The sequence below is a fragment of the Capricornis sumatraensis genome, chromosome 1 (genome assembly GCF_032405125.1).
Source record: "Capricornis sumatraensis isolate serow.1 chromosome 1, serow.2, whole genome shotgun sequence".
Taxonomy (NCBI): domain Eukaryota; kingdom Metazoa; phylum Chordata; class Mammalia; order Artiodactyla; family Bovidae; genus Capricornis; species Capricornis sumatraensis.
Window position 1 is genome coordinate 37,311,479 of NC_091069.1, and position 20,100 is coordinate 37,331,578.

Below are 20,100 nucleotides of genomic sequence, written 5' to 3' on the forward strand. Positions count from 1 at the left end.
TCACCTTTTGCATTACAGAGATCTATATCAGACCTCTGATTTTTCCAGTGTCTCACAGACCCACATTCTCTTTTCCTGACCACCTAATTTTTACTTCCTCCTGCTCTACAGTGGTATAGTCATTTTTAACATTGTTAAACTGTCTCTTCTCATTTTGAGCTCTTATGTATTTTGTTCTTAGCTGTCCCATTTTCTTATCCCCAAAGTTACAAGCTTCTTATAGAGTGTCTTTCATATTGTGGGCCCATAAAGTGTATGTAGACTTGATAGGATTTCCTGAAAAGGCAAACCATTAATGAGAACAGATTTTGGATTGAAGAAAACCCAATTTTAGAATCTTTAAAGTGAATAAGTGCAAAGTAAATTAAGCAAGGCAAAAGTGTAAGCAGGAAAAATAAAACAGAGTGTGTCTGCAAATGGAGTATGAAGGTTGGACTTTGCAGGAGAAAATGAAAAAAAAGAAAAAGAATGGATGTGTCTTACTGGTGAGCTCCATCCTGCTTCAGACTTTGCTAGACTTAGCTTGTTGACAATTGCCATGACCTTAGAGTGTATTTAATGTTGCTATTTATAATCATTTCTAAATAAATGTTTGCTTACCAGAGTTTGGAATATAATGATCTGGTTCTTTTAGTTCATTTACAAATGACTAAAGGGAAGTGAAAATATCTGTAGTATCCATTTGGAGAAGGGATGAGAATTTAGAATTTGGAAATTTTTTCTTAAAGTATGTAAGTAACAGACGTTATGTAAGAAATCATTAAGACTGTTTAGATTCCAGTTCAAGTAGTGAAGAGTTTTGGTAAGCTAAGTAAACAGTTTAGAGTCTCCTAACTTACGTGAAATTAGATTTCGAAGAAAAATGTCAGATAGTTAGATTTCAACTGTCTGTAATGGTGATTTAGACCTAGATTTTCACTTTTAGATAACTTCATAACTACTTAGTAACAGTGAGGGAAATACTAAACCCAAAGGTGTCATAAAAAGTCCATTTGCCTGGTGTTTTTGTACCAAGAAATTCATGTGCCTTTTGGCCCACCTAGCTCACGGCTCCTTGGGTTTTTCTGGATTGCTTACTAATCACACTTGACTGGCAAAGAGAGTTTGGGGCTTTTAGAAAGCACAAAAAGAGGAGTAACATTAAAGAGATAGTGATTTAAAAAGTGTCCAGGTCATGGATTCAACTAAAAATCTACCTCACATACCTCATGGTTTCAACGTAGATTGTCATAGAATCCTGCTGTTGTCAAACTGCAACATAAGAATTGTGGCAAAAACTTGGAACCACCACAAATTGTGAAATTTATCTAGATTGTTCAGGATGAGACCAAGAAGAAGTGAGAAGTAACCACATGGCTTCTGATGAATGCTTTTATCCATTCTCAGGGTGTTCAAGGCATGCAAAGTCTGAATGAAGCCTCAGAGGCTCCTGTGGGTCCTGCTTTAGCAAGACATTTGAAACTGGGTCAGACACCACTTCTCCTAAGTCTGACCTCCCTGAATATAACCTGTCTGACAAAATATTAAGCATTTTTTGGTCAAATCTGATTTACAAAAATAACTGGAATTTTTAAAAATTGCCCTTGGTGTTATATATGCATTCTCCTTTTTTCAAAGATCATGAATAGAAACTACTTGGTTAAAAGCTGTTGTCCACCTTGCCCCAAACACTGGCGAAACAGTGATTATAGTGCACACTGCTGTTGCACATGAACATGCAACAAAACAGGGATCATACATGAGTTGGGAAGGTAATCCATTTTATGGTGTCAAGTTTTCAGTTTTCACTGTATTTCATTAACTATTTTTGTTAGGTATAAATTCACTTAAAGATGTTTTTCACACATTACTGAAGTCACCTAAATTTTATTATCTGTTGTATATTAACACCTAGGGCTTCCCAGGTGATGCTAGTGGTGAAGAACCTCCCTGCCAGTGTAGGAGATTTGAATGAGATGTGGGTTTGATCCCTGGTAAAATCCCCTGAAGGAGGAAATGGCAGCTCACTCCAATATTCTTGCCTGGAGAATCCCATGGACAGAGGAGCCTGTGGGCTACAGTCCATAGGGTCACAAAGAATTGGATACAACTGAAGCGACTTAGCATGCATGTATATTAAGTACAAAGAATGGATAATTTTCTATTTGAAATATTGTGTTTATAATACTGGGCACCAAACTTAACTCCAGGGAGAAGGGAAACTCTCCACTTCCTACCCAGCTTCGTCCTGATTAAAATGGACATTCACAAAGACTAGAACCATCTTTAAGCCATAAATATCTTTGATATCATCCAAATTGGTGGACGCCCCTAAGATGGGGATATTATATTATCCCCCTGGAGGAGGAAATGGCAACCTACTCCAGTGTTCTTGTCTGAAAAATCCCATGAACAGAGGGGCCTGGCAGGCTACAGTCCATGGAGTCACAGAGAATCGGACACAACCGTGTGAATGAGCACACATATCATTTTTACTACAGGTGGTTTTTTTTAGCACACTGTCAATGTTATAAACAGGCTATATATCATGCATCTCATACTTATATAAATTCAGTAGTTTGACATGAATTGACAGAGTTCTCTATCAACTGACCAACTCCCTGTCATTCATGTTTTGGCTGAAATGTCTCAGCCTTTTATGTCATCCACAGCACTAATAAGCTCCCACCCCTCAGTACCAGGTTAATATCTGAAGTTTTCAGTAACCCTCCATTTTCTTTTTTCTGCTATCAATAGAAAGTGTCACTTTTTATAAACTTCAAGATTAATTCAACTCATCTTAAAAACGCATTGATTGCCTCTGACCCCTTCACTGTTTCACTTTGTTATGTTTCCCAGGATCAAAGAGAATACACAGCTTGCTGGGCACATTAACATAAGTTTCAGAGGCAACTATTAGAGCAAATAAAACATTTTTATGCAATTCTTTCTCAAAATTTCCTCCCAATTATGAAAAACAACACACCCGAATCCTCTTTTCAAATTATAGAAAGACATAAACATAGAATTACCCACCAGGACCGCTGTTCTTGGTATAGTGTGGACCCTTTCTAAATTTAACATTTCATGCCTTTCTTCTGTTTTACAACTCAAGAGAAAAGATGAATACATTCCTAGATTGAAGACTCTCCACAAGAGTCAATAACAGCCCACTCCTGCCAGTTTCTTTGGTACACCTGAGACATCAGTTTTATTACCTTCGTTAAGTGAGCCTAGTCCCCCTGAGTTAACAGCTGCTGAGGATCTCTACAGCAAATATATTTGAAGCTCCCTCTGTGACCCTTTTTTCAAAGGGCACTTCTAGTCAAGGATTCCTGAACATTTAATGACTAAACGGTAGATTGATTATCTTATTGCTTCCTACTGTATCTAAATCATGGAAGGTCTCATAGCAGCTTTCTTTCCTGTGTTGTTGCATCTATTACAAAATATCTAAGGCCAGAGAAGATGTTTCACTGTTTTTAACAATGTATTTCTATGATAAGCACATCCCATGAAAGCACATGAAAATACCCCATATTGCCTTTCTCAGCCTTCTATCAGCCAGTTCCACCAAAGGCATGTAATAGGGAGACTTCTTGTTAGGAGGCCCTGGGAAGGATTTTCTTCCTTAATAAAATAGGTTCATGAAGGGACAATGCCATTCCTTTCCTACTTTGGGACATTATTGTGAGAACACATCATACTTGGAGCTGCTGCAACCATCTTGCATACAAGAGGATGGCCAAATAGAAATGTGAGACTAGTTTCTGAACCAGCCTTGGGGCCAGACTTTACTTTATGTGAGACACATACACCTAGGGTGTAAGATTTCTGTTGGTATTCTGTTATTTAACATAGCCCGGAGCATCCTGATACAACTTCTTTCCCACATTTCACCAATGTATACAGAAAAGTATCCAACAATTGATTTACTCATTCAGTAAATTTTATAAAGAGGTTATAATGAATTAAAATTTATATGAAAACTGTCGGAAGAAATAGGTATATTAAAATATTTTACTTCTATGGCTGGATATCATATACAACTGTATTTTCAGATACATAACACAGACCCCTTTCATCTTAGCTGTTCTACTACTAGTTGAAAAATAAGTTTTTGTAGTTTCAGTTGCCAGACTTCCTTGGCTGAGACTGAGTTTTGATGTGGGTTTTTTTTTTTTTTCCCCCTGTCAAAGAGGCAGGGAAACCCACTTGTAACAAAGGTTTAATAAATTTAGTTAAGTCATCTGCCAGGCAGTATACCAGGATTATACTTTTTTCTAGAATTACATTGAGAACTAAGTAATTTTTTTAGGGTTGCCTTGAGATGCGTGCATGCATGTGTGTGTGTATTTGTGGCCCCGTGGGTTGCAGCCCACCAGGCTTCTCTGTCAATGATATTATCCGGACAAGAATACTGTAGTGGGGTGTCATTTCTTACTCCAGGGGATCTTCATAGCCCAGGAATCGAACACCATGCAGGTCACTTGAGTCTCCTGCATTGGCAGGGAGATTCTTAACCACTCACACCACCTGGGAAGTTAAATGAAGCTCTTGTTTTGACTGTGTTCACTGACTTCTTAATAAAGCTCAAGCTCTGAGCTGTGTGGAAGTTGACAGATTCTTTGGTTGGGAGAAATGGTTTGGGGCTTTTAAGATTATTCAGTCAGTCACTTACTGGTGTTACTATGGTAAAAGTGCAAGAAAAAGTAAAAGTTGCTCAGTTGTGTCTGACTCTTTGTGACCCCATGGACTACACAGCCCGTGAAATTCTCCAGGCCAGAATACTGGAGTAGGTAGCCTTTCCCTTCTCCAGGGGATCTTTCCAACCCAGGGTTCGAACCCAGGTCTCCCGCATTGCAGGCGGATTCTTTACCAGCTGAGCCACAAGGGAAGCCCTTACTACAGTTCAGTTCAGTCGCTCAGTCGTGTCCGACTCTTTGCGACCCCATGAATCACAGCATGCCAGGTCTCCCTGTCCATCACCAACTCCCCAAGTCCACCCAAACCCATGTCCATCGAGTCAGTGATGCCATCCAGCCATCTCATCCTCTGTCATCCCTTTCTCCTGCCCCCAATCCCTCCCAGCATCAGGGTCTTTTCCAGTGAGTCAACTCTTTGCATGAGGTGCCCCAAGTATTGGAGTTTCAGCCTCAGCATCAGTCTTTTCAATGAACACCCAGGGCTGATCTCCTTTAGGATGGACTGGTTGGATCTCCTTGCAATCCAGGGGACTCTCAAGAGTCTTCTCCAACACCACAGTTCAAAAGCATCAATTCTTCGGCGCTCAGCTTTCTTATATAGTCCAACTCTCACATCCATACATGACTACTGGAAAGACCATAGCCTTGACTAGACGGACCTTTGTTGGCAAAGTAATGTCTCTGCTTTTGAATATGCTATCTAGGTTGGTCATAACTTTCCTTCCAAGGAGTAAGCGTCTTTTAATTTCATGGCTGCAATCACCATCTGCAGTGATTTTGGAGCCCCCAAAAATAAAGTCTGACACTGTTTCCACTGTTTCCCCATTTATTTCCCATGAAGTGATGGGACCAGATGCCATGATCTTTGTTTTCTGAATGTTGAGCTTTAAGCCAACTTTTTCACTGTCCTCCTTCACTTCCATTGAGAGGCTTTTTAGTTTCTCTTCACTTTCTGCCATAAGGGTGGTGTCATATGCATATCTGAGGTTATTGATATTTCTCCCGGCAATCTTGATTCCAGCTTGTGCTTCTTCCAGCCCAGCGTTTCTCATGATGTACTCTGCACAGAAGTTAAATAAGCAGGGTGATGCACTCCTTTTCCTATTTGGAACCAGTCTGTTGTTCCATGTCCAGTTGTAACTTGCTTCCTGACCTGCATACAGGTTTCTCAAGAGACAGGTCAGATGGTCTGGTATTCCCATCTCTTTCAGAATTTTCCACAGTTTGCTGTGATCCACACAGTCAAAGGCTTTGGCATAGTCAATAGAGCAGAAACAGTTACTACAGTTGGTCACCTACATTGGCTTGCCCATTAATGGGTACCTTCTCTAACACCTGAGTCACCTGCATTGCTTCAGAATGCAAGGTTTCCCACAGGCAAGGTATGAAGCATATTTTGACTGTAGGCCTTTCCATGCCCTTAGTTCTACTGAAAAGTGAGGATTTTTTTTTTTTTTTGGCCTAAATTAATAAGCAGTTCTAAAAACTGTCCAAAATGCATAGTATTTTAACAGGACAATTTTAGGAGAAAGCAGTAAGAGTTTGGGGGAGGAGCTTTGCAGTTTTTTGTCTGCTTTGCACTTAGTAGAGGAGCACAAATAAAGTTAATCTTACGATGACCGAGTTGAACCAACTTTGAAAAGGGTGTTTTACAATAATAGTAAAAAGATAGGAGAGACGCACTCAGTGTGCTTTATATATAGTTTGTTTGTCAACCTTAATTTCAGTAGGTAATGGGATTCCAGTGCCTTGACTGGTCCTTTCAGTTGTGACTAAGTAAGGATCTATAAACTGTAGTGGTAGTTTTAAAGAGAAAGGTAATACTGGGGATCAAGTGAATTAGCTGTTGTTCACATATGTCTTTGATAGGGGGGTTTACAAAAGCCGATGTGGCTTTTTATTTCCTTTTTATTTTTCTAAATCTTACGGCAAATACTCAAGTCTGATGTTTCTGAGAGTTATACCATTGTGTAATGACTACCAGGCAGGGACCTATCATGTGACCAAGATTCAACATGTCCTTCCACAATAAAAGGCCTGAACTGTATCTTAGTATTGTTGGTACTGATAATCTTCAACTATTAAAGTCAGTTAAATGAATCCCAACTAAGAACACTTAGGTATTTAATTTTACACTGCAAACTAGCTGTTATTCATGTATTTAATTAAACAGAAGTTTGCATTAATGTTACATATTCTTAAGTTCCTTTTTATGCAGAATAATTTTAGATTTATTGAACATTTGCAAAGAAAATAGAGAAAAATTTCCTATTTTTACCCATTTTCCCCTGATGTTAACCTCCTACACAACTGTGTGACATTTGTCAAAACAAAGAGATTAACATGGGTATAATACTGCTGATATTAACTAAAGCACAAACTTTATTCAGATTTCACCAGTGTTTTCCCAGTGTCCTTTTTTTTGTTCTGGGATCCAATAGAGGATCTTGGTTTTTTGTTTTTAAATTTATTTATTTTTTTAATTGAAGGATAATTCCTTTACAGAAGCAATTGTTGCTTCTGTTGTTTTTTATTTTCTGTCTAACCTCAACAATTGTTGAGGTTAACCAAAACAATTGTTGTTTTCTGTCTAACCTCAACATGAATCAGCCATAGGATCCTGTAATTTTTTTTTTTCATCACCATATTCCCTTAGTCTTCCTCCATTCTGTGGCATTCCTTTATTTTAGTGCTTTTGAAGAGAACTGGTTGGATATTTTGTAGAATGTCTCTTGTTTTGAATTTGTTTTGCATTTGCTTTCTCATGACATTTTCTCAGGATTAGTTGAGGGTTATGGGTTTTGGGGGAAAAGCCTCACAAATGTGAACTGACTCATTTCATGGGGAAGGTTCTTTATATCAACCTAGCTTATCACAGTGATATTAATTATAATCATATGATTAAGGTGGTGTCTGCCAGGATTCTGCACCACAAAATTAATGTTTTCTCCTCTATTTTATTCAGTAAGAGCAGTCTACATACAAGTGCTGGTTGTGGATAGCGGAATTAAACTTCACCTCCTAGAGTGGGGAGTATCCTTTGTAATAGTGTGAAGGAGATTTGTCCCTTCTCCTCAGTTGTTTAATTATCCAGTATGAACTTATCAATATTTTATTCTTTGGGTTATAATCTAATAGTACTGTTATTTATTTTGTAAATTCTGAGAAATAGAACTTACTTGTCCTGGATTTATTTGTATAACCATTGTTATGCACATCCACAGTCAGTAAATATAGTATTTGCTCATGATTGTTGTGATATGAGTTGATATAAAATTTGCATCTGTTCATATTATCACTCATTCTTATTTAAGAGAGGCCTGTGGGTAACATTTCCTTGGTGCATCCACACCCTGTATTCAGGATTAAAAATTTGTGGAAGAGAACAGTTTGTCGTCTCTCTTGCACATTGCTTTTTTGTTTCTGGCATTGCATTCATGGTCTCATGATTCAGTACAGTAGATACTATAATGAATTAAAAACTTGGACGATAGTGATAAATTAATCTATCTTTGAAGTTCAGTTTTTAGCACATTATGTGAGTAGTATAGATATTTCTGTGGTTCTCGTAACTATAATTAATCCTTGAACACCACTGGTTTGAACTGCATGTGGATTTAATCCACTTAAGGTATTTTTTTTCCTAATAAATATGTACTGTAGTACTATACAATGTGTGGTTGTTTGAATCCATGGATGTGTAACTGTGGATATGGAGGGAATAACAGTAATGTTATAAGTGGATTTTTGACTGTGCTTGAGGGCAGGAACCCCTAACCCCCAGGCTGATCAAGGGTTAACTGTATATTTATCTGCACTAGAAAGGAAAAATAAAATGCTGTGGAGGGCTTACTTTTTATGGAAAAAGAATGCATAATGTTAAAAATACACTCAAATAGTTTTTTTTTCCCCCTAGCCAACTCTAAAACTTGATTAAAGAAAATTTAAGCCAAGGAAAACCAGGTTCTAAACTTATGGAATATCTTTAGACTATAGAGTATGCTCAGAGATTATGCCTGTCTGTTTTGAGAAGGCAGTGCTAATAATGTATATGGGGTTTTTGAAAAAAAGATGGTGGTAGCAGTGCCATGCCAGCACCCACAGGATCTATCTTTATACAACCTGCTAGACCCTCCATCTTTGTCTGAGAAATTCAGGTGATAAGACAAAATGTCCTCCAATGGAAAAAGTATGAAACAGGCAGGTTATATAGACTAATTCCAAATTACATGATCAGTTGCACTGTTATTTATCAGTCCATAAAATTAGAAATAAATATATGATGACCTCAAGACTATTAAGAAAACTGTTAAGAAAAATCTGGATATTGCTTTTTAAGAAAAATAGGGATATTGCTTTAAATATGAATAACATGTAGCATTGGCAATGAAATGGGGAGAAAAAGACTCACAAGGCTTTGTGATTTTTATGAAAGAGAGAAGAACATTTAAGTTGAAGAGAATAGAAAAGATTGAAAAGCATTAGTGATGTATAAATGGAACATGAGAAGGCAAAGCACAAGAATCATCATATCTTCAGAGGAGAGTTCTAAGAAGCTGACGATGCAGTCATTTTCCTTGCCTTTCTGGGATTTCTGAAACATATATAAAATATTAGAAAGTTTTATGACAATTTCATGGGTCTTCCTATTGCTCCCTTCCCCCAAGGGAGCAACAGCTGTCTCACTTGGAATGGAGAAGTACACTCAACCTGTCAGTGTGTTCAGTCCAGAACAACTGTGCAGACAATGCAAAATTCACATTTGAGGAAAGTATACAGCTTTAAAGAAAGTCTAAGAAGAGACTCTGAAGAACAGGTATTTCTCTGAGGAGAACATCAACTGTGTTTAAGTAATACCCTTAGAGAGATTCAAGTACATATTGCAAACAGGCTGTTAAGTACAGTGGTTAAAAACATCAGCTTTGGAGCCCGACTGCTTGCATTTGAAACCTGGTTTTACCACATACTAGTTCTTTGAGTCTCAGTGTACCTTAGTTTCCTCATCCATAAAATCAGAATAATTTTACCTAATTTAAATAGTTGTCTTGATAATTAAATGAATTAACTAATGAAAAATGCCTCAAAGAGTACTAGGCACATAGTAACCATTCAGTCAACATTTTTATTAAAACTACTCCTGTCTGTATGTGTCATAGCTTATTATAGTTTTTGCTCTTTGTCCGTAAAAAATTGGCTTCTGTGATAAAGAACCAGTTGTGAAGTTTGAAAATTAAAGAGTTGCTTGCTGAAATGATCAATTAGTAAACCAGACACCACAGAAGAACAAATTAATGAGTCAAATGACCAAGCTAAAAGATTTTCCTTAAACAAATGATAGGAGATAAAAATTATGAGAGGAAAAATCCAGAAGTTTTAACACCTAAGAGACGTTCCAAATAGAAAGTCTGAAGGAATGAAGAAGAGAAAAAAAATAGTATTTTCTTAAATAAGGGAAGGAATATTCCTAGTTTTAAAGAAATTCATATTAGAAGAGTATCCTCACTGCTGAGCCGAATTAGTGAAAAAGTTGCATACCTATATTCATACTAGTAAAGTTTCACAAAACCAGGGATACAGAGAAAGTCAATAAAGCTTTCAGAGGGGGAAAATTAGGTTATCTACAGAAATCAGATTGATATCAGACTTCTTATTAGCTATATCAAGTTACAGAAGACTAGTGGGCAAAACAGCTTTGAAATTTTGAGGGGAAAATTACTTGGAAGTCTCAAGTTCTGTTTTAAGCAAAACTAGCCTCCAAAATTGAGAACAACAACAACAAAAATTACATTTCAGAGATATGAAGACTCAAACAGTTTTTTGAGAGAAATTCCTTGAGGAGGACTACCAGAAGGATGTGGGATATAAGAAACAAATGATACAAGAAGCCAAGACAGGCTTACCGAGTCAAGTCTAAATATTCAGAAATATTTCTGTGACATGTAAGGAATAGGAGTAGTAATAATGATGGCAGTTTGGGAGAACTGTTGGATGATTTGTTCACATCTTGGAAGAGGGACAAGAGGAAAGCATAATTCTTTGTTTAGGGGAAGATTGTTTATTAACTCAACGTTGACAGTTATTTAAATGTTTGTTAGAAATAGAAAAGTGAAGTTATTTAAATCTTTGTTAGAAATAAAAAAGTAAAGTAAAACATGACCTTTAAAATAATAGAGTTTATAATTTCCAAGTTACTAGAAGCGGGGTGAGCAATTGTGAATGGGAAATTTTTTGTTACATTTTTATGTTCCTTGACACAATATCCTTGGTATTATTGTAACTTAATCATAATAATGATAATAGTGATTACTTATTGAATACTTTGTGCTAAATAATCTTATTTATTTCTTACAATTCCTATCAGGTAAAATGCTATTGTGGCATAAGGCTTATTATTACATTTGGGATCGATGAGGGACAATGGCTTAAGGCTGACCAGCTGGTTTGTGGTGGCTCCCTGATTCTGACCCACACAGTCTCACTCCAGAGTTACACAAAGCCTACAGACTGCACTGTGGGTGTGCGTGTCCTCAGGTGAAAGAGGAGAGATGTAGGTGTCTATCAGGTGGCTCTCACTGACAATACATACAGTGGGTGGGCAGCAGTTGAACACGTGACCTTATTTATATTTGTAGAATATAGTATTCTGGTTTGAACTTGCTTGTGCTTAGTCACTCAGTCATGTCCAACTCTTTGAGACCCCATGGAATGGAGCCCACCAGGGTCCTCTGTGCATGGGGATTCTCCAGGCAAGAAAACTAGAGTTGGTTGCCATGCCCTCCTCCAGGGGATCTTCCCAACCCAGGGATCCCACATTGCAGGTAGATTCTTTACCATCTGAGACACCAGAGGAAGCCTAAGAATACTGGAGTTGGTAGTCTATCCCCTCTCTGAGGGAACTTCCTGACCCAGGAATCAAACTGGGTTCTCCTGCATTGCAAGCAATTCTTTACCAGCTGAGCTACCAGGGAAGTCCCAGTTTGTACTTACTCAAACCAAATAATATGGTCAAAATCCTTCAAGCTAGGCTTTAGCAGTATGTGAACCAAGAACTTCCGAATATACAAGCTGGATTTAGACAAGATAGAGGAACCAGAGATCAAATGGCCAACATTCGTTGGATCATAAGAAAAGCAGGAGAGTTCCAGAAAAACATCTGCTTCTGCTTCATTGACTACAGTAATGCCTTTGACTGTGTGGATCACAGCAAACTGTAGAAAATTCTTGAGGACACCACCATACCTGTCTCCTGAGAAACCTGTATGCAGGTCAAGAAGCAACAGTTGGAACCAGACATGGAACAGGAGACTGGTTCCAAGTTGGGAAAGGCGTATGTATGCTGTCCCTCTGCATATTTAAGTCATATGCAGAGTGCATCATGTGAAATGTGGGGCTGGATGACTCACAAGCTGAAAATTAAGAAATATCTTCAACTTCAGATATACAGATGGTGCCATTCTAATGGCAGAAAGTAAAGAGGAACTTATGAGCCTCTTGATGAGGGTGAAAGAGGAGAGTGAAAAAGCTGGCTTAAAACTTAACATTCAAAAAACTAAGATCATGACGTCTGGCCCCATCACTTCACAGCAAATAGATGGGGAAACAATGGAAACAGTGACAGAGTTTATTTCCTTGGGCTCCAAAATCACTGTGGACAGTGACTTCAGCCATGAAATAACCAAAAAAAAAAAAGTCCAAATAAAGTCCTACAACTTTACTAAATAACCAAGTAAAGTAAAAAAAAAAAACAACCCTACAGTCTTTAAAATCATTGATTAAATGATGTAATGATAGTTCTATATATTTTCAGGGTCCTATAGTATCTACCTAATGACAGTAACTATTGTTTTAGTTGTGTTTGATTGCAAGAAACTACCACTCATCCCCTCTAGCCGAAATAAGAAAAGCATATTGTAAAGATACACATGGCAGTAAGGGAGATGGAGTCTTGTGGATATTCAAGAGGTGAAACCAAGGACTGACCAGCCCTTTTGGAGAACTGCCTGCTCTGGATCGCAGTCAGCTTTAGGGGCCTCAATAGCAGAAGTTGTTTAGGCCTTCACTACAGTGGGCCCACTTTATTTTGCCCCGGGTACTACTGTCTCTATTATCTGCTTTCTTGTCCTCCGTTTGTCTTATATACCAACTTGCTTTCTCCATGGTCCCAGGTAAAATTTCTGAGAGAAAACATTTGATTGGCCAGATAGTTACTGTGCATGGCCCGGGGTTTTTTTGCTTCATGGACTGTCGGATAAGACTATTGATTATCTGCCTTAAGTCAGGTATATTTACCACAGTTCAGTACAGTTCAGTCACTCAGTTGTGTCCGACTCTTTGCAACCCCATGGACTACACCACGCCAGGCTTCCCTGTCCATCACCAACTCCTGGAGTTTACCCAAACTCAATGTCCATTGAGTCGGTGATGCCATCCAGCCATCTCATCCTCTGTCATCCACTTTTCCTCCTGACCTCAATCCTTCCCAGCATCAGGGTCTTTTCAAATGAGTCAGCCCTTCGCAAAAGGTGGCCTAAGTATTGGAGTTTCAACTTCAACACCAGTCCTTCCAATGAATATTCAGAACTGATTTCCTTTAGATTGGGCTGGTTGGATCTCCTTGCAGTCCAAGGGACTCTCAAAAGAGTCTTCTCCAGCACTACACACAGTTCAAAAGTGCTCATAAATTCTTCAGTGCTCAGCTTTCTTTATAGTCCAGCTCTCACGTCCGTACATGACTACTGGAAAAACCATAGCCTTGATTAGATGGACCTTTGTTGGCAAAGTAATATCTCTGCTTTCTAATATGCTGTCTAAGTTGGTCATAACTTTCCTTCCAAGGAGTAAGCGTCTTTTAATTTCATGGCTGCAATCACCATCTGCAGTGATTTTGGAGCCCCAAAAAATAGTCTGACACTGTTTCCCCATTTATTTCCCATAAAGTGATGGGACCAGATGCCATGATCTTAGTTTTCTGAATGTTGAGTTTTAGGCCAGCTTTTTCACTCTCCTCTTTCACTTTCATCAAGAGGCTCTTTAGTTCCTCGCTTTCTGCCATAAGGGTGGTGTCATCTGCATATCTGAGGTTATTGATATTTCTCCCAGCAATCTTGATTCCAGCTTGTGCTTCATCCAGCCCAGCGTTTCTCATGATGTGCTTTCCATATAAGTTAAATAAGCAGGGTGACAATATACAGCCTTGACGTACTCCTTTCCCTACTTGGAACCAGTATGTTGTTCCATGTCCAGTTTTAATTGTTGCTTCCTGACCTGTATACAGATTTCTCAAGAGGCAGGTCAGGTGGTATGGTATTCCCATTTCTTTCATAATTTTCCACAGTTTGTTGCTTCCTGACCTGCATACAGATTTCTCAAGAGGCAGGTCAGGTGCTCTGGTATTCCCATTTCTTTCATAATTTTCCGCAGTTTGTTGTGATCCACACGGTCAAAGGCTTTGGCATTTACCATTGTAATTCTAGTCATTTCTGACCAAGGAGGGATTCCAGCTGGGAAAAACCTGGCTTGTCTAGGACTGCCTCTTCAGTAACAACGTTGAATTTGCCTTAGAGAAAGGGAATGTAAGCAATGTGTTTAGTGGCCATTGCATTTTTACAAAACAGAAGTCACACTGAAAATAGCAGTGAGATTTAGAGATTGAGTAGTACAGAAAGGGAAATACTAAAGACTTTGTACACATGGCCTGAGAACAGATCCTTTGCTTACTGCTTTTGTAAGCCTGATAACACATAGTAACTTGGTTAAAATTTCTGTTTAATTTGGGATTTTAACTTTGGATGAGTTACTAATATATATTAAGGCAGTTTTTCTTTGTATTTCAATAGCTAGGTTTGGCTTGAAAAGAGGCTTTGGAGAATTTTGAAAATCTTAGAATTTAGCTAACTCCTTTAAGAATATCCTCTGGTGTAACCGTTATTTAATCCAAGGTCAGTGCTGAATTTAAGGTATGTCATGAGATGCTCATTATGAAAGTAATTTATAGTAAAACCCCAAAACTCCAGAATATATATTTTAAATGTGGATATTGGTTAAAATTATATGTAAATACTTGTTAAATTGATTCTAGGTTGGGCTATGCAGGCTGCTGCCTATATCTTCATTCATAGGAAATGGAAGGATGACAAGAGCCATTTTGAAGACATGATTGATTATTTTTGTGATATCCATGAACCACTTCAACTCCTCCTATTCCCTGAGGGGACTGATCTCACAGGTAAGGTGGCCTGGGCTTGGATCACAGGACTTCATAACATGAAAGGAAAGGAAAGTGAAGTCCGACTCTGCAAACCCATGGACTGTAGCCTACCAGGCTCCTCTGTCCATGGGATTTTCCAGGCAGTAGTACTGGAGTGGATTGCCATTTCCTTCTCCAACATGAAGGCACTCTGAAATCAGCTATCTAGTGTAAACTTCTCAGTCCTCAGGCAACTGAACACTAGTGACATTAATGGCCCATCCCTGGAGTCATTCAGTTAATCAGTGGCACATCAGAACCCAGAACTCCTGATGTTCAGCCCATAGAATTTATAATTGGCAACTCCAAGAAATAGTGTTTTTATATATTAGTGTTATATACTAAATTATATACTTAGTATGTTTATATAACTAATATATATTATATCTTTATATTATATAACTAATTATATATTAGTATGTTTGATTTTTATAGTTAAAATTCTAGTAGTAGTTAGATCACAGAGGGTAATACTGAGCATAATATTGGCTGCATATTGTTTAACCTTGAAATTATATTGTAAGTTGTAAGTTTATTGATTCCCAGAGCTGAATTATCATTGGGAAATTTTAATGGGCAGACTGTCATATTTACATTTTTTAATATTTAGAATGTGTAATAGTTAAATTTGGGTATTGAAATCAGCTGTGTTAGAGTATAGAACGTCATTTTCGGAAGTGATAGATTTATATTTGTGAATGCCAAAATGTACACCAAAGAGTGGCAACTTTGGAAATTATTTAGTTATTAAAAGATAATTGGATAAAAGCTCATGGGTTGCTGTTACTTTGGTATATCAGTATAAAAATGTTCATACATTAGATATTCAGAAGTTATAAGGTATTTTAAACTTTTTTCACTCTATTTTTTCTCAAGTATCGTTTTTAAGTGATGAAGTTAACATCTATTTGAGTATTTTCAGGGTCCAGAATACTCATTATTCCATGATGTAGTTGCATGTTTTTAAACTTAAAACAGTATTTGCCAGATTGAGGAAACAGACTGATCTTAAAGCTTAAAAAAATAAAATTCAAACAGTATTTTACAAATAGTTTTGACTTGGGATATGATTTTTTTTTTTTTCTAAGTGAGCTAGCAAATTACCTTTGGTGTGAAAAAATAGTTGTTAAAGGTGTTTTTTACCTTCCATGATTAACTTTAAACTTGGGTTTTTAAGCCCAAAGAGAATGTTATATGAGCCTCCTTTAGGTTCTGAATCCAAATTGTTTGCACATTTTTAAATTAGTTCATTTAAATGTAACTTTAAATATATTCTATTTTCATATGTTATCATTGTTTATAAACCTTTTTTTTTTTTGCTTATGCAAGTAATATACACAATACTCCACAAGTTAATTTGGAGAAATTTATACCTTTTGTACTTAATGTTATATTGTAATATCACACTTTGTTAGTCATGGTTCTTCAGAAAAATAGAACCACCTCTGTGTATGTGTGTAGAAAGAGAGGGAAAGAGAGAGAAGGGGTAGGTCAAATTAGGAATTGGCTCACATGATTGTGGAGGGTGGTAAATTAAAAATAGATAGGGTATGTCCACAGGTGGAGACTAGGGGAGAGTTACAGTTTGAGTCCAAAGGCAGTCTGCTGGCAGAACTCTTTTTTTGGTTTGAGGAGTGAAAGTGAAAGCTGCTGAGTCGTGTCTGACTCTTTGTGACCCCACAGACTATACATTTTCTCCAGGCCAGAATAAGTGAGTAGCTGTTCTCCTCTCTAGGGGGATCTTCCCAACCCAGGGATCAAACCCAGGTCTCCCATATTTCAGACGGATTCTTTACCAGCTGAGCCGCCCAAGAATACTGAAGTTGGTAGCCTTTCCCTCCTCCAGTGGGTCTTCCCAATCCAGGAGTTGAACTAGGGTCTCCTGCATTGCAGGCAGATTTTTTACCCAGCTGAGTTTCCAGGGAAGCCCTTGTTTAAGGAGATTAGTCCTTTTCTCTTAGGGCCTTCAACTGATTGGATGAAGCCCACTCACATAATGCAAAGTCTATTGGTTTAAATATTAATCTCATAAAAAACACCTTCACAGACACAGCTCAAATAATGTTTGACCAATATCTGGGTACTTTGTCCTAGCCGATTTGCCACACAAAATTAACCATCACAGTTGGTATACTATGATTTTGTGTTTTGTTTTCCTGATTTGGAAAGGAAAGCTTTTCTTGGTATTTAACAACTATAATATTACATGCAATTCAACACCCTTGTATATTTAGTAAACTTCTCATTTAATAAATATATGAGTGCCTAGAGCCTCATATTCCAAAAAATCTCTACTTTCATGAAACTTACATTCTAAGAGGAAAGACAGATAAAAAAATAATAAAAATATGCCAGGTATTCATGCATGCCTTACAGGAAAAGCAAGATAAGGAGAGAGTAATAAAAGATGGGGGCGTAGGGTGCTGTTTAAGTAAGGTGGCTTGAGAGGGCCCCTTGAGTGATAGTTTCTCAGTCATGCCTGACTCTTTGCAACCTCATGGACTGTAGCCTGCTGGGCCCCTCTGTCCATGAAATTCTCCAGGCAAGATTACTGGAATGGGTTGTCATTTCCTTCTCCAGAAAAGACCCCTTAACTTTTCATTTAAGTAGAGACTAAATGAACAAAGTAGAAGATCATGCAGATGTCTGAGTAGAAGGCATTCTGGTGAGAAGGAAGAATCTGAGGTGGAACATGACTGGCTGGTTTGAGAACATCTGAGCAGCCAGTATCACTGGAGTGGCAGGCATGCTGGTGATAGAGTGTTAGAGGGAGCCAGCTAACGAGACAGGAGGCTGTGGTGAGAAAGTGAGATGCTAGTCCATTAGTCCTAATAATCACAGAGTCTGGGGGTAGGCAGATGAAGTGGGCAAGGAGGAGAAAATCTGCATCTCTGATCTGTGTCTGATTATTTCTGTCTTCCCACATCGTGCCCATGCTTTTTAGAACTACTTCCACCTGTATTCACATTCTACATCAGAGTTCAGTTTTGGTCTTCAGATCCCCCAAGTCTGCGACCAGCTAGCTGCAAGAGAGAACTGAAGAGTAGTTACCTACTCATCTTTGTGGTGACTCTGGGATTCCCCATCCCATGTGAGATCCTGCCAGCTGTCTATAAAATACTGTTCTGTAGTCCCATGCCCAGAATACCCCCAGAATGAGAGAGAAGCTTATTCCTTTTCTTGTTTAGGGCTTTTACTTTTGACCTGCTAGAGATCTGTTTAATCTTTTGACTCAGTTTACAGGAGTGTTCTTTTAGTGTTATAGTGTTGTGGAATCCATCTATACTTTTTTGAGATTTTGAGAACTCCATGGTCTTAAATTTACTCCTCAGAAATTAGTATTTATTTTTATAGTTTTTTTTTTTCACCCCCTGGTGATTTGGAATGGTCTAAATTTCAGGGATGCAGCTGAGAATTGCAGGTTCTAACATCTGTTGTCATCAGAAAGTATTTCATGATCTCCACCAGCAGCTGAGGCCAAATTTCTAAACACTTTACTTTTTCCAAATATAATTGCCGAATAATGGGCTTGGTTCTTCTTGGAACTTATAAAGTTACCTCATGGAATGGAAAAAGTTTTTGCCAACAGTTGGAACATACACTTGACTCCGTAACTATATCCAGCCAAACCATGTTCAGATGTTTGCGCATGATGTGCTAATCATGTGCCCGTTCTGTTGTGGAGTGGTTTTAGTTAGTGGTATTAGGGTGCTGTGTGCCTGGGCAACGCAGATACTTCACTTTGCACTGAAGCCCTAAATTACTGGGTTAAAACAGTGTTGATCTATTCGGCAAACTGTTGGTAATTTCTTCTGGATATCCAGATCCTTATGTTTTATTACTATTTTAGTTTTATTTCATCTTTATATTCTAGTATTTCAGTTTTTTATTATGTTATGAAAATTTTAGTTATAAATAAATATTTTATTTATATTTCAGTTTTCATTGTGTATTGACTATTTTATAAAATCTCTTAGAGAATTTTAAGGATTTGAATATGTTATAAAACATCTTTAATACCTTATTATAAGAATTTTCAAAATTCCAGTAAGTAGGTAACTCTAGGATTATTGTTAGGGATTTAATAAAGTGTTTCTGTCGTTTGATTCAGCATGTTAGATTGAATAATTACAGAAAAGTTAATTGCCATTTTTATTAAAAATTCTGTACCATTTCCTTTCTTTACTTATCATTCTTTATTTTATGACTTCTGTTGTTTTGTTTAGAAAATAGCATGACTCGAAGTAATGAATTTGCTGAAAATAATGGACTTCAGAAATACAAATATGTCTTACATCCAAGAACTACAGGCTTTACTTTTGTAGTTGACCGTCTAAGAAAAGGTAAGCACCCGTCTCAAAATGCCCTTTTTTTATGTAAGTGGCAAAAATTGGTGAACTTCACATATAGCTCTTTTGAATTCACAAAGCACTTTTTTATACTTTATTTCAAGAAATAAGAATAGTACTGTATTTTTATACTGACTTGACTCCATGCACTAAAATGTTTTAAAACAATCAAAAGCTTTTTTTTTTCTTTTTTTGGAATAGAAAATAATAAAATAATACATACAGTTAGACTATCATTCCATTTTTAAATGTTTCTTAAAAGTCATAAAACTGTCTTGAGAGTATCTTATCACCTATAGTTATTTATAGCTTTAAAAATATTTTTATATTCATTATTCCACTAAGTACAACAGATGATTCTGGTTGGTAGAAAGGAAATACTGCTACCTCCATCTTATTGTTAAATAGAAGTGGCATCCAAGGTGGTTAGTAAATTTCCATAGACCATGGATAGAACCTCATTCTTATGCTTCCTACTCTGTGGCTCATACTACCCTCTGCCCCTCATGTCTTCTAGAACCATGTCTATCAAAGGGCATCTAGAGATGAGTTTGATTCCATTGACCATGTCACACTCATTTAAATGTTTACATTTTGATATTTTTATGGGAAAAAAACAACTGTACATTTTGTTCTAGCTGCATATTTAAGTATTTATATCTTCATACACACATGTACATACAAATAATAGACACATATGGATATATATGAAAAAGGAACTATCCAGAATCACCCTAATTGGCATCACTGTTGTTCCTTTAGGGTTTAATGTACTTTAAGATGTGGCTCAGACAGTTAAGCATCTGTCTACAATGCGGGA

The 20,100-nt window shown here is 37.4% G+C and overlaps 1 protein-coding gene across 1 annotated transcript in view; it reads left to right on the forward strand.

Moving 5' to 3' along the window:
* LCLAT1 (lysocardiolipin acyltransferase 1) overlaps nucleotides 1-20,100 on the forward strand; it is a 185,709-nt gene that overhangs the window by 91,912 nt on the left and 73,697 nt on the right. The window contains exons 4-5 of the mRNA XM_068982227.1: nucleotides 14,764-14,910; nucleotides 19,158-19,274. Coding sequence (XP_068838328.1) covers nucleotides 14,764-14,910; nucleotides 19,158-19,274 — 264 coding nt within the window. The remainder of the gene's footprint in view (nucleotides 1-14,763; nucleotides 14,911-19,157; nucleotides 19,275-20,100) is intronic.